At 42.4% G+C, this 26196-nt stretch overlaps 1 protein-coding gene across 1 annotated transcript in view; it reads right to left on the bottom strand.

Moving 5' to 3' along the window:
* Nucleotides 1-25835, bottom strand: part of LOC126088326 (class E basic helix-loop-helix protein 22) — a gene marked incomplete at its 5' end in the record, with an annotated part of 85628 nt that extends 59793 nt beyond the window's left edge. The window contains one exon of the mRNA XM_049906459.1: nucleotides 25663-25835. Within this exon, the coding sequence (XP_049762416.1) occupies nucleotides 25663-25835 (173 nt within the window). The remainder of the gene's footprint in view (nucleotides 1-25662) is intronic.
* Nucleotides 25836-26196: the final 361 nt, after the last annotated feature.

Here is a 26196-nt window from a genome sequence, read left to right on the forward strand (position 1 = left end):
CTTTTAGAGTTGTGACATTAGAAGACCTAAAAGACTGTATATCAGGTCAGTAGGAAGGCAGTGGGGTTTCAAAACCAAAAAAATATGCATACCGACCATTCATTGGACTGTGGCAGATGGAGGTCTAGAATGTGAAAATGAGGGCCATGTCCCCTCACATCCTCTTCCCTTGTCTATACTGCTTTTATGTTTCCTATATTTAATTTCATGTCACACAAAAGAGAAAGTTATTAGCTAATAGGCAATAAAGAGTACAAATTTTCTGAAGAGTTCTTACTTTCCCGGTCCCAAATAATTGCACACACTGTTAATTGTGAGCTCTTTTAAAAGGGGTTGGATGTCAAACTGGCCGAATGGGTGCAGAAGAGGCACCACAGAATATTTTAATTCCCACTGTCCTGAATATAGGTTTGATGGCTTCCCCTACAAAATATACATGTCTGAATTGTGAAATACAGTGTCGTGCGATAGAAGAATGCTGTGTGAAGAGGCATGGCACTGCACTTTGGCACACTTAAGACCAAATAACATGACTTACTGTCCTCGAACATATATTTCTTATAGGCCTATATCAAACTCTTCAGAAAAATATACGCTACAAAATGAACACATTTTTGAAAAATCGATGTTTTTAAAATGTTTGACATCCTATCTCAAGCACTTGAGGGGGAAGGGCGGGACGCCACTATCAAGTTTTTGTCCTGGTTTGGAAACATCGTAGATGTCGGACTGCTTAAGGGTAGGCCCTACTCACCCATAAAAGTCTCACGGAGGAGTCTGGGAATTAATTACATTAACATACTTTAATGGACTTGTGAAAATTATCAGTATTGAGGTAGGAGTTTATAATAAATAAATGAAGGAAAATCCTCCACAAAAATTCCCTCTTATCACTTTGAAACTGCAGATCACATGTGTGTTTTTTTCTCTCTGTGTACAAATTGGAACAAAATCACTGGTTGGACTGCACACGTTTTACGTTTGTCACCAGAAGAATAATGTGTGGTGGCATAGGTATGGCATGAAAGGAAGGAAGAGGAGGGAGTGTCAGAATACTGCCTCTTCTCATATTAAGTTTATCACACTGTCTTTACATTCTTTAAATGTTGGATTTTTGTTACTATGGGGCAGAACGAAAGTTCGTCCATTGCTGTAGTGCCAAGCGAGATCAGTCATGTCAGCAACTGTTGGGCATTGTGGGCCAGTGTGGGTGTATGTCATTGTCCAATGGACCGCATGTAGCTTGTGCTTACATAGCCACGAGACTAAACTGCTCGCAGAAAGATTTGCATCACATGCTTATTGTGAACATATTTGGGCTCAGATTCAAGAGAAGCAGGAAAGAAAAAACAAAAAGGGAGCGATTTACTGCTGTGCGCAAAGGAGTACCAGTACTGAGAAAGACATCACCGCTCAAAAGAAACCCAAACTATGTAACACTTAACCGTAGAGAGACATTTGTTCTTAACAGTGTATTGTTACGCATGTCAGGAGGATAACTTAACAACGGAAAGGGACAGAAAAAACATTTGTAGCCGCACGTAGTGGCTGCGTGGTTTGAGGCACCGTTTCACCGATTGCGTGGCCCCTTCCGACGGAGGTTCGTATCCTCTTTCGGGTAGTGTGTGTGTGTGTGTGTGTGTGTGTTTGTGTGTGTATGTGTATGTGTTGTTATTAGCATATGTTAATTTAAGTAGTGTGTAAGCCTACGGACCGATGACCTCAGCAGTTTGGTTCCTTAGAAATACAAACACATTTGAATATTTGTTGAAAGTTGTAGGATTTTTGCTTTTTGCTTCAAGTTTGGCACTCCCCCCCCCCCCCCCCCCACCCACCCCCCACCCAAGCAACACAAGTCGCCTCTCAGGGCACCAAGATGAGAGGAGCACCCAAGTGCGAGACTTGTACACAGTGCGTACCACAATTAGCAGCAAAAAATGACACGGATGAAAGCGGACAAGGGAAAAGGGGGCGCCAAATGAAAAGTCACTTGCGTGCAAAAATATTCTCAAAGCTCCGCTCCTCCTCCAAAATCTGCCCGCTAGGCGACCATTTCACCGATATGATACGGCTGGCCCTGCCGGCTCCACCAGTCTCATTCACCGTTCTCATGTTTACACAAAAGTGTATACTGACAGAGCTCATCTCCCATTAGCACTTTTCCTCATAAGGGGTTAACATACATGGACTTTAAACTGTGACAAAGGGAGACAGGAGGAACACAGGACAGAACGTAGTTGGAGTTATTAGACGTTTAACGTTTCTGATGATAGTGGCTTGAAGGATGCGACAATCTGATTCAGTCATAAGCAAAACTTGCTGTCAAACAAAATACTAATCACAGTGGCGTGCATTCGGGGAAAGCAACTAAAGCACTGCTTCAATAAGAACAACTGTAACAATATACTTATTACCTATATTTCTATATAAAAGCAAGTTGTCGTTTATCATCATTACCAAAAATCTCGAAAAGTTCTTCACTGATTTACTTTAAATTTTTGTATGATACTCTAATAAACATTTGGACAGAGAAAGGCTGTAAATTTTTAATATATATATAATATATAAATATATACACGATATATGATAGGGAAAATTCTAAGTAAAACTATTGAAAAGTTCTTGACCGACTTACTTCAGCTTTGACCTGATACTAACTGGCATTCGACAGATCATAGTGTGGATTGTTAGATTCCTTAACTGAACAAGTAGGTTAGAAAATTTAGAAAGGGAAATGGATAGGTTTAAGTTAGATATAGTGGGAATTAGTGAAGTTCGATGGTAGGAGGAACAGGACTTCCGGTTAGGTGAATAAAGGGCTATAAATACAAAGTCAAATATTGGTAATGCAGGAGTGGCTTTAATAATGAATAAGAAAATTGGAATGTGGGTAAGCTACTATTAACAGCACAGTGAACTCATTATTGTAGCCAAAATAGACATGAAGCCGGTGCCTACCACTGTACTAGAAGTACATATGCTAATTAGCTCAGCATATGATGAAGACATTGAAAAAATATGATGAGATAAAAAAAATTATTCAGATAGTTAAAGGAGATGAAACTTAATTTTGATGATGGACTGGAACTTGATAGTAGGAAAAGGAAGAGAAGGAAAAATAGTAGGTGAATATGGACTGGGGGAAAGGAATGAAAGAGGAAGCTGTCTGGTAGAATTTTGCACAGAGCATAACATTTAATCATCGCTAACACTTGATTTAAGAACCATAAAAGAAGGCTGTATATGTAGAAGAGACCTGGAGGTAGTGGAAGGTTCCATATTAATTATTTAATGGTTAGAAAGAGATTTAGGAAACATATTTTAAGTTGTAAGACATTTGCTGGGGCAGATGTGGACTCTGACCCCAATTTATTGGTTATGAACTGTAGATTAAAACTGAAGAAATTACAAAAAGGTAGGAAATTAAGGAGATGGGACCTGGATAATTTGAAAGGACCAGAGATTGCTCATAGTTTTAGAGGGGATTAAAACTGAAGAAATTGCAAAAAGGTAGGAAATTAAGGAGATGGGACCTGGATAATTTGAAAGGAACAGAGGTTGCTAAGAGTTTCAGAGGGACCAGGTTGACCAGAACAGTGGAAAGGAATACAGTAGAAGAATAATGGGTAGCTTTAAGAGATGAAATAGGGAAGGCAGCAGAGGATTACATAGGTAAAAAGAAAAGAACTGGGACCTTATGTTTCCAGAGATTATATGTATGATACATTATAAATGTTGGTAACAGTGCAGGTTTCAAGTGTCTGTAAATGATTATCTTTGCTAGTATTTACTTTAGTTTCACTGATGCACTTTTTCCACGTGTTAGTAAATGTTTGTTGCCCAAGGGCTACATACATTTGTGGATGTGTATATCCTTTAGTGTGCAATAAATATGAACTTTGCCACGCATCTAGAAATTCAGTAAAAGGAAATTCCATGGTAACCAGTTCACAAACAAAGCAAGCTACACAGTTGAAAGTAACCTATGGCATGCTGCCTGGTGATTCAAATTTTTGTGTTAACAATAACGCTGTTTGTGGTGGATTTGTTATTGCTGATGTGGGCATCGTATCTTATTTGATAAAGGAAGTGGTGAAACGTAATCAATGTGACGGTGTAGGCTGTCTGTAAATAACTGAACAACAAAGTAGCAGAAAGGGTTTAGTGTCAAAATTAATTGTTCTGTTCAGATCCTGCAATAAATCTACCTTGAAATTGACTTTGAACATTGTGCATAATTGATATGATGTGAATTTGAATTTAGTGTATGCAGTGAGTGCAATAAGAAAAGGATAAAAGGCTGTTCAAACATTTTGTGGTTTGATGGACCTTCCTCCTCCTCCCAGTAGGTACAGCAAGTACATAAAAATAGTTTTAGGTGGCTTGACGGTTGTGTCTAAATCATCTATGAAACGTGCATTAGAAGAAACTGTAAATATTAGTGGAACCAGGGGCATTGCTGTTGCACTTGATGGGACATGGCAACGTCGAGGACATTGTTTGTTGAATGGTGTTGTACGTGCTACTTCTCTGAAGAATGGAAAAGTTGTTGATGTTGAGTGCTTATCTAAGTATTGCCACATCTGCCATGGTAACACTGAAGGAAATATTGAACATCAGTGTTCTAAGAATTATGATGGTTACAGTGGAGGTATGTAGTGTGATGGAGCTCTAAAAATATTTCAGAGGTCGGTGCCCGTTTATAACATTAGATATACAAAGTACCTAGGTGATGGGGACTCTAAGGCTTTCAATAAAATTAATGAGTTCAATGTTTATGGTGATACCTTGGTAACAAAACTGGAGTGTTGTGGACATGTGCAAAAGAGGATGGGTGCTAGACTGAGGAAGCTATGAAGAGAAATGAAGGAAAAGTTGTTATCTGATGGAAAATCTCTGTCTGACTGAGGCAGATTGACAGAAATTGAAATAGACATTTGTCAGACTTATTACGGGCTGGCCATTAGACGAACTGCACCTCTGAATGATGTTACAGCAATGAGAAAAGCTGTATGGGCCACCTACTTTCATAAGTTGTCCACAGATGACCACCCTGTTCACAGACTTTCCCCTAAAGGAGCAGCTTCTTGGCGTGGTTACCAAAAGCAAAAAAAAAGTGGTCAAATTTACCATCATAAGCATTATCTTCCTGAGATGTTATGAATGAAATTTTTAGAGACCTGAGTGACCCTGTTTTGCTTAGTAAATGTCTTCATGGGGGCACTCAGAATACAAATGAAAGTTTCAACCACTTCATATGGGAAAGATTACCTAAGAATGTTTTTGTTGGACTAAATACATTAAAAGTTGGTGTACTAGATACAGTGACATGTGTTCAATGATGGAGTGACAGGAAGGTTGTAAGTCCTGACAAATTTAGGCATAGAATGTGGCTCTAATATGGGTAATCAATTGCATGCGTGTGACAGACAACGGGTGCATGAAGCTGAAAGATTCGCTCTTCAAGTTACCAAAGGAGCAAGAAGTGCTAAAAGGAATGCCAAGAGAAAGCTTGAAGATGAAGAAATGCTGCAGGATGAAAATTATACTACAGGGATGTTCTGAGGTGCAGTTTAATTGGACTCATATCTTCATTCGCAATTTCCCGCAAGTTTTACTTTCCAGAAGTCAGGTACAAGTATTTCCTAAAGTTTATAAATCATTGCTCTAATTTTTTTCTATAACTTGCAATAGTCCATACTTAAATAGTAGACCTAAGCTTAATTGCAGAATCAACTAAATTATAGAAAAATAACATTTTATTAGGAAAAAAATTATAAAAATTAAAATGTAAATTGTGATTATTTTTATCCTTGTAACATACATAATAGGTGGAATTAAATAGGTCTAGTACCTCAGCCATCAAGTCATGCATATCTGGTAAAAATTTGGTCTCCTTCTAATGTATAACATTGGATTAAATGGTACCTCAATGTGAGGAACCATTTTGGGGAAAAAATGCATCAATTTCTTTGTAATTTTTTTAAATAACCCTAAGCAGTTTCAGAAATATTCAAAATACTTCTAATTTGTTTAGAAAGTGTTCTGCTTTATCTGATATCAACAAAACATCTGTAAGACATATATAAACATATTACAAACAGTTCCTGAAAGAAATAGGTGTTGATTTTTACGTAATATTGAACTGGAAAAGTACCCTGTATCCTTAAGCAAAGAAGGGAAAGCTGAAAAGTGGAAGGAGTACATCAAGGGTATATACAAGGGATATGAACTTAAAGCCAATATGATACAAAAGAAAGTGGATGTAGACGACATGAGATTGGAGCTATGATACTGCGACAAAAATTTGACACAGCTGTGAAAGATCTAAGTCAAAACAAGTCCCCGTCAGTAGATGATATTCCATCAGAATTACTGATAGCCATGACAAAACTCTTCTTCCATCTGGTGTGCAATATGTATAGGACAAGCGAAATACCCTCGTACTTCAAGAAGAATATAGTAATTCCAGTTCCAAAGAAATCAACTGCTGATAGTTGTGAAAATTATCAAACTATTAGTTTAATAAGTCATGGTTGCAAAATACTACAACAAATTCTTCATAGAAGAATGGAGAAAATGGCAGAAGCCAATCTCGGGGAAGATTAGATTGGTTTCCAGAGAAATGTAGGGACATGCGAGGCAACACCGACATTACGAGTTATCTTAGAAAATATGTTAAGGAAAGACAAAACTACATTTATATCATTTGTAGTCTTAGAGAAAGGTGTTGACAATGTTGACTGGAACACTCTCTTTGAAATTCTGAAGGTAACAGGGTTAAAATACAGGGAGCGAAGGGCTATTTACAACTTGTACAGAAACCAGACGGCAGTTGTAGAGTTGAGGGGCATGAAAGGGGAACACTGACTAAGAAGGCAGTGAGACAGGGTTGTGGCCTATCCCCGATGGTACTCAATCTGTACATTGAAAAAGCAGTAAAGGAAACCAAAGAAAAATGGGGAGTAGGACTTAAGTTCAGGGAAAATAAATAAAAACTTTTGAGATTTGCCAATGACATTGTAATTCTGTTAGAGGCTGTCAAGGACTTGGAAAAGCAGTTGAACAGAATGGGCAGTGTCTTGAAAGGAGGATAAAGGATGAACATCAACAAAAGCAAAACAAGGATAATGGAATGTAGTCGAATTAAATCAGGTGATGCTAAGGGAGTTAGATTAGTAAACAAGACACTTAAAGCAGTAGATGAATTTTGCTATTTAGGCAGCAAAATAACATGATGGGTGAAATAGAGAGAATATAAAATGTAGATTGGCAACTGCAAGGAAAACGTTTCTGAAGAAGAGACATTTGTTAACATAGAATATAGATCTAAATGTTAGGAAGTGTTTTCTGAAGGTATTTGTCTGGATTGTAGTAGTCATGTATGGAAGTGAAACATGGACGATAAACAGTTTAGACAAAAAGACAATAGAAGCTTTTGAAACGTGGTGCTACAGAATAATATTGAAGATTAGGTGAGTCGATCAGATAACTAATGAGAAGGTACTGAACAGGACGGGCGGTATTGGTCGATAGGACACAGACTTCAATGGACCACAATTTAGTGGCTACTGAAGGGAAGTGTGGGAGTTAAAAATCGTATATGGGACCAAGAGATGAATATAGTAAGCAGACGGAGAAGGTGCTGCATCAAACCAGTCTTCAACAACTGTAATAAACATGCCGACGGACATAGATTTTTTTTTTTTTTTTTTTTTTTTTAACTGCAATGTGTAGGTTTTCTGCTAAAACTGACTGCTGCGAAAAAGAAAATGCTACGCTACACTGTGAAAATGTGTGGTTTCATTTTCTGTGTCGCTGCCACTTTTAATTACTAGGTAAATTGTTTCTCCTACACATACTGTTTCTCCTTATACATATATATTTTTTTAATGTATACACAACTATATGCTATTCTGTTTACTTCCTCAACAGTTGCTTTTAACATAAAACAGGAAAGTTGCATTTATGGCTTACCGGCTTATGATTATAATACTACTATGAAATCTGAATTGTCTGAAACTTTGTAATCCTACCCCTTCTTAGATTAAAACTATGCAAAATACTGTCCTCAAAGAACCAGCAGTAAGAAGGGTCTCTCTCATATCCAGTACACCAATGATCCCATCCGATGTACACATTCATGTTAAGCGACTTCAGTTCCGAATAAAAGTTCATTTGTAATAACAATAAGCAAGGCTGAAGCTCGGAGGGAGAAAGGTGAAAAGCAGATTGACAAAGAGGGGCGAGAGAGGAAATGGGCTTAGAGAGGGGGAGGAGGGGAGTATCAGAGGAAGGGGGAGGAGGAGGAGGTGGTGAGAGATTGAGGGGGTGGAGAGGAAGGAGATGGACAGAGAAATGGAGGAGGGGGATGTGGACAAAAAGAGAGGAGGGTGGAGGAGATGTGCAGAGGGAGGAGAGAGAAGGAGATTAGCATGTATGTCCAATTCCCATAAATATTCAGCAATTGTTAAGTATTGCCGGGTTCGCTAGTGTAATTATAATCACACGGTTATTCAACAACACCTAGACAAAACCGTTACACTTCTTCGAAACACTAGAACTAATGCGTTTATTTCGTTACAGTACTGATTGCACATTGTGAGCCGAGCCGCTGCAATGTCGGTGTAGCTTAGCTGAACACATAGAAATAATAAGCGCATTATGTTCATCTACATCTACCTGATTATGAACCACCTTCAAGCTGTCTCTCTACCGTCCCATTCTCGAACGGCGCGCGGGAAGAACGAGCACTTAAATTTTTCTGTGCGAGCCCTGATTTCTCTTAGTTTATCGTGATGATCATGTCTCCCTATGTAGGTGGGTGCCAACAGAATGTTTCCGCAATCGGAGGAGAAAATTGGTGATAGAAATTTTATGAGAAGATCCCGTCGCAACGAAAATCGCCTTTGTTTTAATGATTGCCACTTCAATTCACGTATCATGTCTGTGGCACTATCTTCCCTATTTCGCGACAATACAAAACGGGCTGGCCTTCTTTGAACTTTTTCGATGTCATCCGTCAGTCCCACTTGATGCGGATCCCAACCGCACAGCAATATTCCAGAATATGGCGGGCAAGCATGGTGTAAGCAGTCTCTTTAGTAGACCTGTTGCACCTTCTAAGTGTTCTTACAATGAATCGCAGTCTTTGGTTTGCTCTATCCACAACATTATCTATGTGATCGTTCCAATTTAGGTTATTTGTAATTGTAATACTTAAATATTTAGTTGAATTAACGGCCTTCAGATTTGTGTGACATCGCTTAATCGAAATTTAGCGGATTTCTTTTAGTACTCATGTGAATAACTTCACACTTTTCTTTCTTTCAGGTTCATTGCCACTTTTCGCACCATACAGATATCTTATCTAAGTCATTTTGCAATTCGTTTTGGTCGTCTGACGACTTTACAAGACGGTAAACGACAGTATCATCTGCAAACAATCTAAGAGGGCTACTCAGATTGTCTCCTATGTCGTTAATATAGATCAGGAACAAAAGAGGACCTATAACACTTCCTTGGGGATGCGCCGGATATTACTTCTCTTTTACTCGATGACTATCCGTCTATTACAACGAACTGTGAGCTTCATGACAGCAAAGCACGAATCCAGTTGCATAACTGAGACGATATTCCATAGGCATGCGGTTTGATTAGGCTTGTGAGGAAGAGTGTCGAAAGTCTTCCAGAAATCTAAAAATATGGTATCAATTTGGCATCCCCTGTCGATAGCACTCATTACTTCATGAGCATAAAGAGCTAATTGTGTTTCACAACAACGATATTTTCTGAATACGTGCTATGTGTCAATAAATCGTTTTCTCCGAGGTAATTTATTAATAATGTTCGAACACAGTTTATGTTCCAAAACACCACTACAAATCGACGTTAGTGATATGGGACTGTAATTCAGCGAATTACTCCTATTTCCCTTTATTGGGTACTGGTGTGACATGAGCAATTTTCCAGTCTTTAGATACGGAACTTTCTATGAGCGAGCGGTTGTATGTAATTGCTAAATATGGAGATATTGTATCAGCATACTCCAAAAGAAACCTGACTGGTATACAATCTGGACCGGAGGCCTTGCCTTATTTAAGTGATTTAAGCTGCTTTGGTATACCGAGGATATCTTCTTCTATGTTTCTCATCTTGGCTGTTGTTTTTGATTGAAATTTAGGAATATTTACGTCGTCTTCTTTGGTGCAGGAGTTTCGGAAAACCGTGTTTAATAACTCTGCTTTAGTGGCACTGTCATCAGTGTCTTCACCGTTGTTATCGCGCAGTGAAGATATTTATTGCGTCTTGCCACTATTGTGCTTTATGTTTCACAAGAATCTCTTTGGGTTTCTGCCAGATTCTGAGACTCAGTTTAGTTGTGGAAATTATTAAAGCATCTCGCATTGAAGTACGCGCTATATTTCGAACTTATGCTAAACTTTGCCAATCTTGGGGATTTTGCGTTCTGTTAAATTTGGGATGCTTCTGTCGTTGCTTCTGCAACAGCGATCTGACCCGTTTTGCGCACCATGGGGGATCAGTACCATCACTTATTAATTTATGTGGTATATATCTCTCGATTGCCGACAATACTGTCTCTCTGAAATTTAATCGGGCATTGTGAGCCTATCCGAACCAATGTGCGTGTAGCTTAGCTGAGCATAGAGGGACTTGAGCGTGCGCGGCTGTTGGTAACGGGTCGTGTGCGTGTTTTTCTGCCACAACAGATATAAAGTAGCTTCGGAGGGGTATGTAATAACAGAGAGTAATGGGGTGTATCAATAATAGTACGTTATTGTTTTACTCACTCTACGGGAGTAGAAAGTGCGTGAAGTTTCCAGGTAGTATCTAAGTATAGTAATATAATATAGAGCTTTGTCTAGGTGTTCCATAAAAGAGCTACTGTCCAAGCCGTTTTCTGCGAGTTATTTCTTAGAAAAAAAAGGAGATAATGAAAAATGGACGGCCAACTTGAGAACTACCGTCATGGTTCCCGCGCGGGGTAGGCGTGCAGTCTCGGGCGCCTTGTCACGGTTCGCGCGGCTCCCGCCGTCGGAGGTTCGAGTCCTCCCTCGGGCATAGGTATGTGTGTTGTCCTTAGCTTAAGTTAGTTTAAGTTAGATTACTTAGTGCGTAAGCCTAGGGACCAATGACCTCAACAGTTTGGTCCCATAGTCCTTACCACAAATTTCCAAATTTTTTCTGCCATAGTTGACGAAACGTCAACTGCGGCAAATGAACACAGTTTTCTGTTGTCCGGCGTTATATATATGAAGGAGGGATAAACAAAAGATTCTTTGACTTCTGTGATGTAAGTACTGAGGAACACACTAACCCTTCTGGAGAACTTACCCGGCACTTCTTATCAGAATTCGGATGTAATGAAAAACTGACTGCACAAACGTTTGACAGCGCGGCGTCTTTGGTGGGAAATCTAAAGGGGGTGAAGCAACAATCCACCACACATGCTGAAGCCATACTTTTTCATTGTTACGCCCACGTACTAAACCTCGTTTCGTCTCAAACCGTCAGCCAAAAACCGGAGTGTGAAATATTTTCTAGTTCGCTTAATGAATATGCAGCTTGCTTTTCATGATAAAATTTTGGAAATTCCTTCGACGCCATTTGATTGAAAAATTAGCTGACTAGCGTACAGTACAGAAGAGTTCAGAAATAAAACCATGAGCGTACAGTACAGAAGAGTTCAGAAATAAAACCATGAGCGAACTTGCAAAACTACTGAGCACTAATTGCATGCTAAACAAGTTTTCAGCATCTTAATATGTTATAACCGCTGTGAGTACGTCTTCAGTAGAAAGGTCGTTTCAGCGCTGAAGGGAATCAAAAGCTGCTGTAGAAATTCTGTTGATGATGCGAGATTGTCCCATTTTGGAATTATTTCAGTCGAAGCTCGCCTACTAGGAGAACTCAGAAGGTTCAAATGGCTCTGAGCACTATGGGACTTAACATCTGAGGTCATCAGTCACCTAGAACTAAGAACTACTTAAACCTAACTAACCTAAGGACATCACACACATCCATGCCCGAGGTAGGATTCGAACCGTAGCGGTCGCGCGGTTCCAGACTGTAGCGCCTAGAACCCCTCGGCCACTCCGGCCGGCTATGTCTAATAATTTATATATATATATATATATATATATATAATGTAATTATATAATATGTAATATAACATTACATACACTGCTTCGGCTATCTGATGGTCACCGCACGCCACTGACTAATCGCACACTTGCTGACGTGAAGCATAACTTTTATCGCTCTCTAACTGTAGATCATGTACATTCTGAATTTGGGGGCAAGGGGAAGGCACTTTTTTTTTCTCCAAGTGCAATTTTAAATTTACAGAGCACGAAGCACACCACTTTTTTTTTTAAACAACACCCATACTACCCCAAAATTTATCTAACCTACAAACAAAAACAGTATCTAACGACCGAGCGTGATAGAGCAGTGGTTAAGAAATGGTTCAAATGGCTCTGAGCACTATGGGACTTAACTTCTTAGGTCATCAGTCCCCTAGAACTTAGAACTACTTAAACCTAACCAACCTAGGGACATCACACACATCCATGCCCGAGGTAGGATTCGAACCTGCGACCGTAGCAGTCCCGCGGTTCCGGTCTGCAGCGCCTAGAACCGCACGGCCACTGCGGCCGGCAGTGGTTAACACACTGGACCCGCATTCAGGACGGCGGTTCAAACCCGCGTCCGACCATCCTGATTTAGGTTTTCCATGATTTCCCCAATCGCTTCAGGCAAATGCCGGGGGAAACTTTGAAGCACGACCGACTTCCTTCCCCATCCTTACCTAATTCGATGGAACCGATGACCTCTCTTTTTGGTCCCCTCCCACGAATCAACCAATCATCAACCAGCCAGTATCTAATGCCACTGCCACTTTCAGCCTAAAAGCTGTAACGGTCAAATTGGTGTCTGTTCCTTCAGACATGCAAGCATATAACGCGAAGATACAGACACTGTATAAACACAGACGGTGTAACCATCAATGACGTATCCATGCCTCGACCTGCTAAAATGACGATAAAATATTTGTCTCCCCCTATGCGGGAGTCATGAAATGTGCGAGAGTAATAGTTGTGAACTCCGCGAAATACGGCAGTTTGGATCTATGCTGGAGGCGTGCTCGGGTAGCCGTAGTTGTTAAAGCGACCGCTTGTGATAAATGGAAAATGTGGGTTCAAGTTCTGGGCCGATATAGACGTGCATGTGTCGCAGACATCTGACGTCAATCCAGATTCGCAAAATGTGAATCCATTTCGTTAGATGATGTGAACGGGGGATGTTGCACTGTTAGTATTATTGACAATTCATGTGCGTGCGCGACGCGTACCGATACGCTACAATGGTATAAATCTTGAGGCGAAAGCAACATAGATTCCTGAATGTACATTACAGGAACGGTCATCGTCAAATATAGTGCACATTTGTTGCAAGGAATATGAAATTTAATTAAGTCTGTTGTAAATCAACGTAATGTGTAGAACAAATGATCTTCAAAACATTTAGTAAAAGTTCCTGATCGTGTCTCATTTTCGATTTAAGTACAAATGCAAATACTGTTCTTAATCAAATAATCACACTTCGTCGGGTAATTACAGTGTTATACTATTGAGGTTGCTGAGGGTGGCAGCACTTTGAAACAGAGAACGGCAGACAAGGAATATTCTGAATGGTGCCAACTTTTAACTATCAGTACTTGGGGGTAGTCAGTCAACTTACACGCCCTTGCTATAGCTACTAGCCTACTGGGGGGCTCGTAACACCATGCTTGATGTAGGTTACCAATTAATAATAAGATCGGTACGTATGTGGCTCGAGGTGCCGCCACACAGCGTAAGTATTGGCTCTGGAGCAAAAAGGTTGGACGACCACTAACCTGTAACCTTAAATTATTTACTCCGCCAAGAGACCGTAGACCATAGTATGTGACATAAATTCCACTTGATACCTATACCAGTTCCTGAGAAAAAGGGTCTTAACAGACGGACGACAAAGTGATCCTATATGGGGTTTGTTTAAACCCTAATAAACTGTAATCTATGTAATCAGCAGCGCAGTCTCGTGATGCAGTGATAATAGCAATGGTACTTCAAAAATAATTTGGTTTCGTGGCCGAAACACAATCGAACACTTTCATTGTTATCGTTTATAAAATTTCATTCTATCCCTCAGGGAGTAAATTAACCGTGGGTTTGGAACCACTGATTTAGTAAGTGTTAGGTGAACTGATGATGTCAGCTAGCCTTGCACGAGTGGGAGCACGATCCACCATTTGCAGCATTATACACAGAACTGATCGCAGCCCTATGGTCTGGAGACAGGGGCGGATACATATGGCGGGGGGGGGGGGGGGGGCGCACGCCTCCCCCTTGCGGGGCCGGCCGCATTGCCACCCACGCCGGGTTGAGCTACATGATGCTGTTATTCAATTCGCAGCTGATATCGGAACAGTTTGCAAAGTTCTTAAAGAAATACAGTGTTGGAGGGATAGAACAACGGCTGCCAGAGCCAATATTCTCCTCCTTCGAGCTGTCTCTAATTGAGAGTTTATTATCACTCTGTTTACACTGAGTGACATTATGAGCATAACATATCCAGTCAGCAAAATCTTACAAGACACTAGCTAGGACGTCGCGATGGCAAAAACAAAATTAGATTCGACGCTGAAGGTGTACGACGGCATGAGAGCTAATGCTGATAGCCACTTTGCTCGTATTGTTGAAGAGGCGAAGGCAGTTATGGAAGAGTTGGACGTGGAGATGAGTGTTCTTCGTCTTACAGGCAAAGACACAAGGAAATCTGCGATCATAATGGTGATGCTATGACATATTGGGAAAGAATTATTTTTATTCCAACACTGGACCATGTTACGACTGGCATGAGAGAACGTTTTGCTGAAGAAAATATTTATCATTTAAAATTCAACATACTTTTGCCGTCACAACTACTGAAACATGACGGTAATGATCTGGCACTTGAAGAAGAATCAATCTTTGTGATTAAAAAGAGACTAATGGGAGAGATTCTTCAATACAAGCAAACGAGCATAGACGCCCAAGATCGTGGTTCTGTTATGCAAGCGTTGTCTGTTTGTCCTACATCTGACTGTCCTACTTTACACACGCTGTACAAAATATTTGCTTGTCTACCTGCGTCTGTTGCTACAGTAGAAAGAAGTTTTCCCAACATTGCGGCGTTCAAAGACATGGCTGGGGTCGACAATGAAGGAGGATCGACTTAATGGTTTAGCTCCGTTGAACGCTCACCCTGACACTGATTGCCCTATTGATGATGCAATTAACCAATTTACCAGGAAGGATAGGCGCATATAATTCATCATTTACGGAAGAGAACCACAATTGTAACTTTTTTATATCATAAGATGGCATTTTCTTGTATATGTGTATAACCAGTTTAAATAAAACTTTCTTAAACTTTGCACGTGACTAGATTATTTTTTTTATTACGGTAAAAGTAAAGGTAGCTCAACATATCTTTAGCGCCCCCCTTGAGGTTTCTCTGTATCCGCCACTGTCTTGAGATGAGTGGAAGGCCTAAACCACAGGCCCAAGAGATTTGTAAGCTGCTACACGGGTAGCAAAGTACATGTTGCGTGAATTGTTTTAAAAACTTCTTCATACTGTTAATGGTGTATCACCTGCCGTAATCGGAGAAATTCATCCGCGCGTTACTCTAAAAAGAGAACTTTCGTCCTTGTAGATAGGAGTGAGATCGCTTATTAAAACTGATAACGCCACAATAAATTACGAACAGACAGCCGACTCTAGCGGGAAGCGAACACCAGCGAAAGCCAAAGATAAGCTACACGCCAATGGTGGCGGCACATTTTTTTGCTGTAAATTACCCGAGTATGTCCAAGGAGGTTCCTAATCTGAAATAACGTAGGTGAAGGTAAGCTCAAATGTGGGTCAAATATGGTAAGTGGACAGATACTTTTACAGATTATCTGGCTATGGAACCTTAGGGAACAGAGCTTCAGAGAAAAAAGTCGCGAATAAGTTTTCTGATCCTGCTATTGTAACTGGAAGAGATTTCAATCATGCAATTAAAACTGGTTGCAGAGACAGGGCTTTTGTGAGATTGTCGAAAATGTCTTATCTGAAAATTACTTCGAGTAGTTAGAAAAACGACTCGGGAGGACAACGTGTTCGATTTCCGAGTAACAGATCTGAACCTAAGGAAAAATTTAACACAGAGGTGGGCTTCAGCTATATAAGACTCTTACAGCATCAATTGGTTAAGTGTTGCAATAAATTTTAGGAAAGGTAAAAAAAAAAAACACAGTAATCAATTTCAAGATTATGAGAGGTCAGTACCAAATATTCAGCTATGGGGACAGCGACTTGGAACATAAATTGATTAAAAAACATTGTACAACAAATCGTAGACTTGTTATACCTAGTAAGGTTTGGTGGCTCCGAAAGACCCGTCTTGGTTCAACAGCTAAGTTACACTCCTGGAAATGGAAAAAAGAACACATTGACACCGGTGTGTCAGACCCACCATACTTGCTCCGGACACTGCGAGAGGGCTGTACAAGCAATGATCACACGCACGGCACAGCGGACACACCAGGAACTGCGGTGTTGGCCGTCGAATGGCGCTAGCTGCGCAGCATTTGTGCACCGCCGCCGTCAGTGTCAGCCAGTTTGCCGTGGCATACGGAGCTCCATCGCAGTCTTTAACACTGGTAGCATGCCGCGACAGCGTGGACGTGAACCGTATGTGCGGTTGACGGACTTTGAGCGAGGGCGTATAGTGGGCATGCGGGAGGCCGGGTGGACGTACCGCCGAATTGCTCAACACGTGGGGCGTGAGGTCTCCACAGTACATCGATGTTGTCGCCAGTGGTCGGCGGAAGGTGCACGTGCCCGTCGACCTGGGACCGGACCGCAGCGACGCACGGATGCACGCCAAGACCGTAGGATCCTACGCAGTGCCGTAGGGGACCGCACCGCCACTTCCCAGCAAATTAGGGACACTGTTGCTCCTGGGGTATCGGCGAGGACCATTCGCAACCGTCTCCATGAAGCTGGGCTACGGTCCCGCACACCGTTAGGCCGTCTTCCGCTCACGCCCCAACATCGTGCAGCCCGCCTCCAGTGGTGTCGCGACAGGCGTGAATGGAGGGACGAATGGAGACGTGTCGTCTTCAGCGATGAGAGTCGCTTCTGCCTTGGTGCCAATGATGGTCGTATGCGTGTTTGGCGCCGTGCAGGTGAGCGCCACAATCAGGACTGCATACGACCGAGGCACACAGGGCCAACACCCGGCATCATGGTGTGGGGAGCGATCTCCTACACTGGCCGTACACCACTGGTGATCGTCGAGGGGACACTGAATAGTGCACGGTACATCCAAACCGTCATCGAACCCATCGTTCTACCATTCCTAGACCGGCAAGGGAACTTGCTGTTCCAACAGGACAATGCACGTCCGCATGTATCCCGTGCCACCCAACGTGCTCTAGAAGGTGTAAGTCAACTACCCTGGCCAGCAAGATCTCCGGATCTGTCCCCCATTGAGCATGTTTGGGACTGGATGAAGCGTCGTCTCACGCGGTCTGCACGTCCAGCACGAACGCTGGTCCAACTGAGGCGCCAGGTGGAAATGGCATGGCAAGCCGTTCCACAGGACTACATCCAGCATCTCTACGATCGTCTCCATGGGAGAATAGCAGCCTGCATTGCTGCGAAAGGTGGATATATACTGTACTAGTGCCGACATTGTGCATGCTCTGTTGCCTGTGTCTATGTGTCTGTGGTTCTGACAGAACCACAGACACATAGACACAGGCAACAGAGCATGTGTCAATAAAGTTTCCCCTTCCTGGGACAATGAATTCACGGTGTTCTTATTTCAATTTCCAGGAGTGTATTAAGTTGCTGCGAAAGTTAACAGACCTCGATCACAGCTTTAACCGAAATCAGAACTTTGTTGACGAACAAAGGTTTAACGAAGCAAAAATGAGCGTACGGAGAGCAATGCGAGAAGAGTTCAATGAAATAGAAAGTAAATTTTGGTATTGCGTAAAATCAGTCAAATATTGTCAGTTCAGTCACTCAATGACCGCAATGACACTGAAACGGAAGATCTACATCTACAACTACATGGATACTCTGAAAATCACATTTAAGTGCCTGGCAGAGAGCTTATCGAACCACTTTCACAATTCTCTATTATTCCAATCCCCTATAGCGCGCGGAAAGAAAGAAAACGTACATCTTTCCGTACGAGCTCTGATTTCCATTATTTTATCGTGATGATTGTTTCTCCCTATGTAGGTCGGCGTCAAAAAAAATTTTCACATTCAGAGGAGAAAGGAGAGAATTTAGTGATAAGATTCCTCCGCAACAAAATATGCCTTTGTTTCAGTAATGTCCGTCCCAAATCCTGTACCATTTCAGTGACACTCTCTCTGCTGTTTCTCGATAATACAAAACGTGCTGCTCTTCTCTGGACTTTCTCGATGTGCTCCGTCAATCCTATCTGGTAGGGATCCCACACTGCGCAGCAGTATTCTGAAAGAGGACAGACAAGCGTGGTGTAGGCAGTCTCCTTAGTAGACCTGTTACATTTTCTAAGAGTCCTGCCAATAAAACGCAATCTTTGGTTAGCCTTCTCAGAATTTTCAATGTGTTCTTTCCAGTTAACATTGTTCATAATTGTAATTCCTAGGTATTTAATTGAATTTACGGCCTTTAGATTTGACTGATTTATCGTCTAACCGAAGTTAACGGATTCCTTTTAGCACTCATGTGGATGACCTCGCACTTTTCGTTATTTAGAGTCAATTGCCAATCTTCGCACCATACAGATATCTTTTCTAAATTGTTTTGCAATTTGTTTTGATCTTCTGATGACTTTATTAGTCGATAAACGAGAGCGTCATCTGTAAACAACCTAAGACGGCTGCTCAGATTGTTTCCCAAATAGTTTATATAGATACGGAGCAGAAAAAGGGCCTATAACACTACCCTGGGGGAACGCTAGAAATCACTTCTGTTTTACTCGATGACTTTCCGTCAATTACTACTATCTGTGACCTCTCTGACAAGAAATCACGAATCCAGTCACATAACTGAGACGATATTCCATAAGCACGCAATTTCACTACAAACCGCTTGTGTGGCACAGTGTCAAAAGCCTTCCAGAAAACCAGAAATACGGAATCAATCTGAAATCCCTTGTCAATAGGACCACATCGTGCGAGTAAAGAGCTAGCTAGTTGTGCTTCACAAGAACGATGTTTTCTAAATCCGTGTTGACAGTTGGTCAATAGACCGTTTTCTTCGAGGTAATTCACAATGTTCGAAAACTATATACGTTCCAAAATCCTGCTGCATATCGACGATAATGATATGGGCCTGTAACTAGTGACCTTTCTTGAATATTGGTGTGACCTGTGCAACTTTTCAGTCGTTGGGTACGAATCTTTCGTCGAGCGAATGGTTGTATATGATTGTTAAGTATGGAGCTATTGCATCAGCATACACTCAAAAGAACCTACAGTCTGGTCAAGAAGACTTGCTTGTGTTAAGTGATTTAAGTTGCGTCACTACACCCAGAATATCTCTGCTTCTACGTTACTCATGTTGGCAGCTGTTGTTGATTCATATTCTGGAATATTTACTTCGTCTTCTTTGGTGAAGGGATTTCGGAAGGCTGTGTTTAGTGACTACGCTTTGGCAGCACTGTCTTCATAGTATCTCCGCTGCTATCGCACAGGGAAGGCATTGATTGTGTCTTACTGCTAGGATACTTCGCATACGAGCAGAATCTCTTTGGATTTTTTACCAGGTTTCGTTGTGAAAACTGTTATAAGCGTCTCGCCTTGAAGTCCGCGCTAAATTTCGAGCTTCTGTAAAAGATCGCCAATCTTGGAGATTTTGCGTCTGTTCAAATTTGACTTGTTTTTTTCGTTGTTTCTGACAAAGAGGAGGTCGAAATATTGAATTCAGTTTTCAGAAATTGTTTAGTTGCGGAACATCTCAATAGTGTTCCTATGTTCAGTCACCGGATAAATGCAGCAATAGCATATACTGAGATGAGCGATCGCGCAACAGAACATGAACTAAAATCGCTGAACAAAAGGAAGGAATATTGGTGTTTAACGTCATGTCTACATCGAGGTCATTAGAGACGGAGCACAAGCTCGAAGTGAGAAAGGGTTGGGAAGGAAATTGGCTATGCCCTTTCAAGGCTTTTGCCGTAAGCCGTAAGCAATTTAGGAAAATAATGGAAAACCTTAATATGGATGGCCAGACGGGGATATGAACTATGGTCTCCTCGAATGCGAGTCCAGAAATCGCTGTACAGTGAAAACGCATGACTAGGCATCACTATTTCCAGTTCAGAACGGAGCTTTATATTCTGATACAAAAATCTATAAAAGGTTAACAGTAGGTATCAGACATTAATCTAAAAACCTAGAGATTTCAAACAACAACGTTAGACAATATTAGTACCTCATTACCTACTCTTACAATTTATCTAACGATTTGGATTGAGGTACAGTCTTTGTCTTCTAGGGGTGTACTATAGCTCCCGTAGGGACAGCAAAGCACAGATTACACTAATTACAGTGCAGACAGAAGGATTTACTCAGTCGTTTCTCCCCTGTTCCTCTTTGCGAAAGGAACGGAAAAAATCCTAATACGTGGTTCAATGGAAATTATTCTCTGCCATGCAGTTCAAAATGGTTAGCAGAATATGGATGTAGAACTAATTGACCGTGTTATTGACAATGCTCTCATGATTAGGGAACGGTAAGGACTATAACGCACTAGGGAGCCTTGCTGCAGTAGCCTGGCTAAGGCAGCCAAAATGTTGAGCAACCGGGTTAGTCAGCCAGCTTTAGCAGCCAGCTGACGGTCAGTCGTGAAAAGGCATGACTGTGTATCACTATTCCGAGTCCAAACTAGAGCTTTATATTCTGTTGCAAAAATGCTTTATATTCTGATACAAAAATCTGCCTTGGTTGATGGTGTGCGGGCAAGCTTTGAGAGACTGCGAGAAACTTTAAGATAATATAAATTGAACTGTTGGAAATTAAACTTTCGTGTGAAATGCAAATAATTGGTTGCATTCTAAATTCCCGTAGCGCTTGGAGCATTAAAAGTTTTCACCTTTAGGAGAGCAAACTGTCTTTTGAGTTATCCGAGCAGTGTGTGTGACAGCCGAGCCTGCAGGTTGCGTTGTTGTATTCGACCACGAGCGGCACCTGTGCAGTGCCCTCAGTACTTTGTATCAGTCGTGATTCTAACAGCATTCTGTGTAGCTGTGGGTGCATTATGTCAGCATGAAGTGAATTAAAACGTGGGCAAATTGTTGGGGTTCGTATGGTGGGTGTTCCCGTAACCAAGGTTGCCGAAGTGTTTGGTGCTTCAAAAGGCACCACACTGAAGATTTATACCGCATGCAGGGAAATCGAGAAAACATCATCTGGTAATTCACAAAGCGGACTAAAGTGTGTGTTGAGTGATTGTGATAGACGGCCATTGAGGACGATTGAGACAGAAAATAAAGGACGAAAGCGCTCGCAGACCCTCTTAGCACCAAAACAGCACGAAAGGAGCTCCATAAGCAGAAAATTGCAGGGCCAGCTGGAAATCCAAAACAACTGATCAGTGATGCAAATTCCAATAACAGGATAAGGTAGTGCCGAAGCCATAAAACCTGGACTATGAAGCAATGGAAGAAAGTCATTTGGTCGGATGAGTCTTGTTTCGCACTTTTCCAACTTCTGGCCGAGTTCACGTCCCAAGAGTGAAACGTAGTGTGGTTTTGGTGATGATTTTGGCAGCCATATCGTGGTATTCGATGGGACCCATGGGTTCTATGCAGGGTAGCAATACTGTCAAGGATTATGTAACCATTTTGGCTGGCTGATCACGCCCATCACATTACAAACCTTTGTTCCCTAACGGTGATGCTGTGTTTCAAGGTGACAGCGCACATGTTCAGACAGCTAGCATTGTCGCATTTTCTCTGGTCACGAGTCACCAGATCTCAGTATTATTGAGTCTTTGTGATCTACTTCGGAAAGAAGGGTGATTGTTGCTATCCACTTCCATCATCGTGACATTATGCCATTATTTTGTAGGAAAAATGAGATAAGATTCCCTTGAAAATAATACAGAACCTGTCTTTATCAATTCCGAGACGTCTGTAAGGTGCTTTGACAGCCAACGGTTTTCCTATACCGTATTAGGCATAATGATGTGTTTCTGGTGTTTCGATATTTCTGTTCACCCCAGGGTGACTTGCACAAACGTTCAAACATCCCCGAAGCGACATTTATGATGCTGAGACAACTAATTTAATACGGTATATGATACCGTATGAGGAAGTATTGAATAGAATTGGGGAGAAGAGGAGTTTGTGGCACAACTTGACAAAAAGAAGGGACCGGTTGGAAGAACATGTTCTGAGGCATCAAGGGATCACAAATTTAGCATTGGAGGGCAGCGTGGAGGGTAAAAATCGTAGAGGGAGACCAAGAGATGAATACACTAAGCAGATTCAGAAGGATGTAGGCTGCAGTAGGTACTGGGAGATGAAGAAGCTTGCACAGGATAGAGTAGCATGGAGAGCTGCATCAAACCAGTCTCAGGACTGAAGACCACAACAACAACAATCATACATAGGGGCGGAAATGTGAAGTACCCCAAAAATTGATGACACGTGTTGAACATGTGACATCACCAGATGAAGTCAATCGCGGCACGTGATGCGATTGGTCTTGTCGATCCTGCCATTGTTGAGAGGAGGCAGTGCTACACATCACTCCACTACGCTACTCTGTTTTTCGAGCACGTTTTGTAAATGTTGGCTGTTGTAAACGTAGAAGTTACAATATTACTACCCTCGCTGTAACCAAGTAAAAACTGTTATTATTTTGTATTTCTCTCCTTTTGTCCCTTCTTTTTTATTTACAGACTTTATTTCGTAAAGAAAACGTAGGTCATTTATTGGTGGCGGTGTAGTTCGGAAGCTTATACTTGTTTACTTACGACGCAATACAGTATGTTTTTGTTGTACTGTACTCTGCAATTAACCAGCGGGGACCGGGAGACAGGTACGCAAAATAATAAATCTTACATCAATATAAACACTTAATTGTGTAACACTATACAAAAGAACACTGCCTGACAGACGCAAGTTTCGAAACCTGAGCCGGCGGTGTCCCGGAGACACACCAACTTGAATATTTGACATCAGTTGGGGTGATCAGGTGCGACAGACCGATAGGTTGCACCGCTTCACCTTCGGGGAGGTACGTCATCTGGTGACATGAGGTCTCGAACATTTGGCATCCACTTTTGCGGTATTTCCCGACATTTGCGGCCTCACGTCTCTATGGTAATTACTTGTCTCAGTGTCACCTACGTCGCTTCGGGGGTCTTCAAACATTAATATAAAAATTGCTAGGTAAAAACTGAATACACCCTTTTAGAGGTTTACGATTAGCTCAAAATTTATTGCTGCAACAGTGCTCATGAAGTTCATTAGATAGTTACATTTACAGATCAACAGCACAAGTGGTTCTGAGGTACCGGGTATCGACCCATGCTGAAACACCCATATTAGTACGTGGTGTAGCCTCCACGGACGGCAGTGCAAGTGCTGACTCTGGCGTCCAGTCGATCGTACAGATGGCGAATACTGCCCTGGGTTACGTTGTGCCACGCCTGCTACAACTGCTCACGTATGTCTTTGTTGGTTGATGAGTCACAGGAGTAGCTTCTCGTGCCATCTTATCCCACACTTGCTCCATTTGAGACAAGTCCGGAGATCGTGTTGGCCAGGGAAGTTGTTGCAAGTTTTGCAGTGCATGTTGTTACCGAGCAGTATGTGGGCGAACATTATCCTGTTGGAACAACACATCACCTTTCTGTTGCAAGAACAGAAAAAGAACAGGCCTAACAAAATTATGCACGTTCTTAGCGCTGGTTAGCGTCCCTTCCAGAAACACCAAAGGTGAACGAGCGTTGTAAATTACCGCACCCCAGACCACAAGGCCTGGGATAGGGCTAGTGTATTTTGGACGAATGCAGTCTATGAGACAGCACTGACCAGGTACACGTCGTATGCGCTAACGACCGTCACTTGCGTTAGGCAGAAGCTGCTTTCTTCGCTGAAGATCACGGCGCGGCATTCCACATCTTCCAAGTGTTCCTCTGACGGCACCAGTCGAAGCGTGCACGTCGGTGCTGTGGCGTACTGGAAGACGGGCTAGAGGTGTTTGTGACCTAGTCCTGCTGCTAATAACCGGTTCGCCACAGTTCGTGTTGACACGTCTGGGCTCACAAGCTCTCTTATCTGTGCTGTGGTAGCTGTACGATCTGCCATTACTGTACTTACAATACCACGATCCTGGCGGGCGTCTGTGCTGCGTGGACGTCCAGAACCTTGTCTACGGGTGTGAGAATGTTCACGTGACCACTGATACCAGCATCATTACACAACTGACGCAGCATGTCCAACTCGTGTGACAATTCTTCGGAAAGATCATCCCGACACGACGAAGGCCACAGTCTGGCCCTTTCGTGGCTGTAGGAATCGCGAGTGCGTCTCTGTGGCATGGTTGTCTGCTTGCTTCGCACATTTGCACAACGCTGAGCCTTCTGGCTGTGAGAGCATTGGTTATCAAAGGGTAGACACAGATGGCGATCTGGTACGTAATCATTACATCTACTGTCCCACAGATGGCATATGCCGTCATCGGCTCAAAATCGACGTCATTTTTCCAGACGTATTATTCTTTCCGGCAGTGTATATGTAATAAACAGTGGATTATCAGTACACATACTACCCCCAGGTGGCATATGCCGTTATCGGCTCGCAGTCGATGTAGTCTTTCCAGATATACTATTTTTTCCGGCCGCGTATATACTCGTATAATAAACAGTGAAATTTTAATTTTCGCCGTACTCATTCGCTTCCTTAAAGTAGAAAGAGTTTAATTTTCAGCGACCACAAGTTGAAAGAGAACTGCAAATTGGTATGTCGGTTAAAACTACTTCCAGGTGGCTCATGTCGTAATTTATAGGCTTGACAACACCACTGTAAGACCAATAAACCCCTGCCACCCCACAAGCAAATGATTTCTAAATTAATATTATCCTTCACGACAATTGCGCGACGCCAAATTACGAATCGAACGAAGGAAAACTCAGTGTTTTCGGCTGGGAGATATTTCAACATCCAAACTGCCTACAGTCCGGACTTTGCACCAAGCAACTCTCGTCTCTTCTCCAAGGTGAAGGCCTGGCTGCCTACTCAGCATTCCATGACTGACGATGAGCTCAAGGATGCTGTTAACAACTGGCTGGAGCACTAGGTGATACTATTCTTTGATGAAGAGATAAGGAAGCTGACGTCACGTATGACAAATATTTGTACTTGGGTGACGATTATGTGGAGAGCTAATGTCAATATGTAGGCACGAACTCTATATAAAAATTATCTTTTTTAAAATAGCCAATTGGAAGTTAATTTATGAATAGCTCTGGTAATATTCCTCCCGCAACACCCTGTACAGTGATGGCTAGCTGTTGGGTACTTCCCCGCTCCTGTCTGGCTGTATCGTACCTGCGCGCCGCGGCGGGGCTGTTCTCGTCGGGCGCGCCGTGGTGAGAGGCGAGCAGCCCGTGCGCCAGCGGGTGCTGCTGTGCTGGCGGCGGGTGGTGGGGCGGCACCGCCGACGGCTGCGGCTGCGGGGGTGGCGGGGGCGGGAAGTAGAATCCGGGCACCGCGCCCAGCGGCGTGCGCCGGCCCGCCACCGTCCCCGCCACCGACACCGCGTCGCCGCCCTCGCCGCCGAAGCCGAACACGCCCGTCGCCTCCATGGACGCCTCGGCTCCCCTGGCCTGTCTGAAACAAGACGCCTTCTGTAACTGGCAGCCTGCCCGTAAAGCGCAACCCTGCTGCGAGTCACATCTCTACACCTATATTCTCTGTATAAACTTTGTCCCAAGGGTATTTTTTTTTGTATCTCATACATGCAGGTTTTTTTCACGTAACGGTTCACGAATGGAGCCCGGGAACCGTGACTGCTTATACGCCTATATGGGTGCATCAGTATGTGATTACAGATGCAGTATTCTTTGGTTTCCGAAAGATGTT

This window comes from Schistocerca cancellata, chromosome 6 (assembly GCF_023864275.1).
Source record: "Schistocerca cancellata isolate TAMUIC-IGC-003103 chromosome 6, iqSchCanc2.1, whole genome shotgun sequence".
Taxonomy (NCBI): domain Eukaryota; kingdom Metazoa; phylum Arthropoda; class Insecta; order Orthoptera; family Acrididae; genus Schistocerca; species Schistocerca cancellata.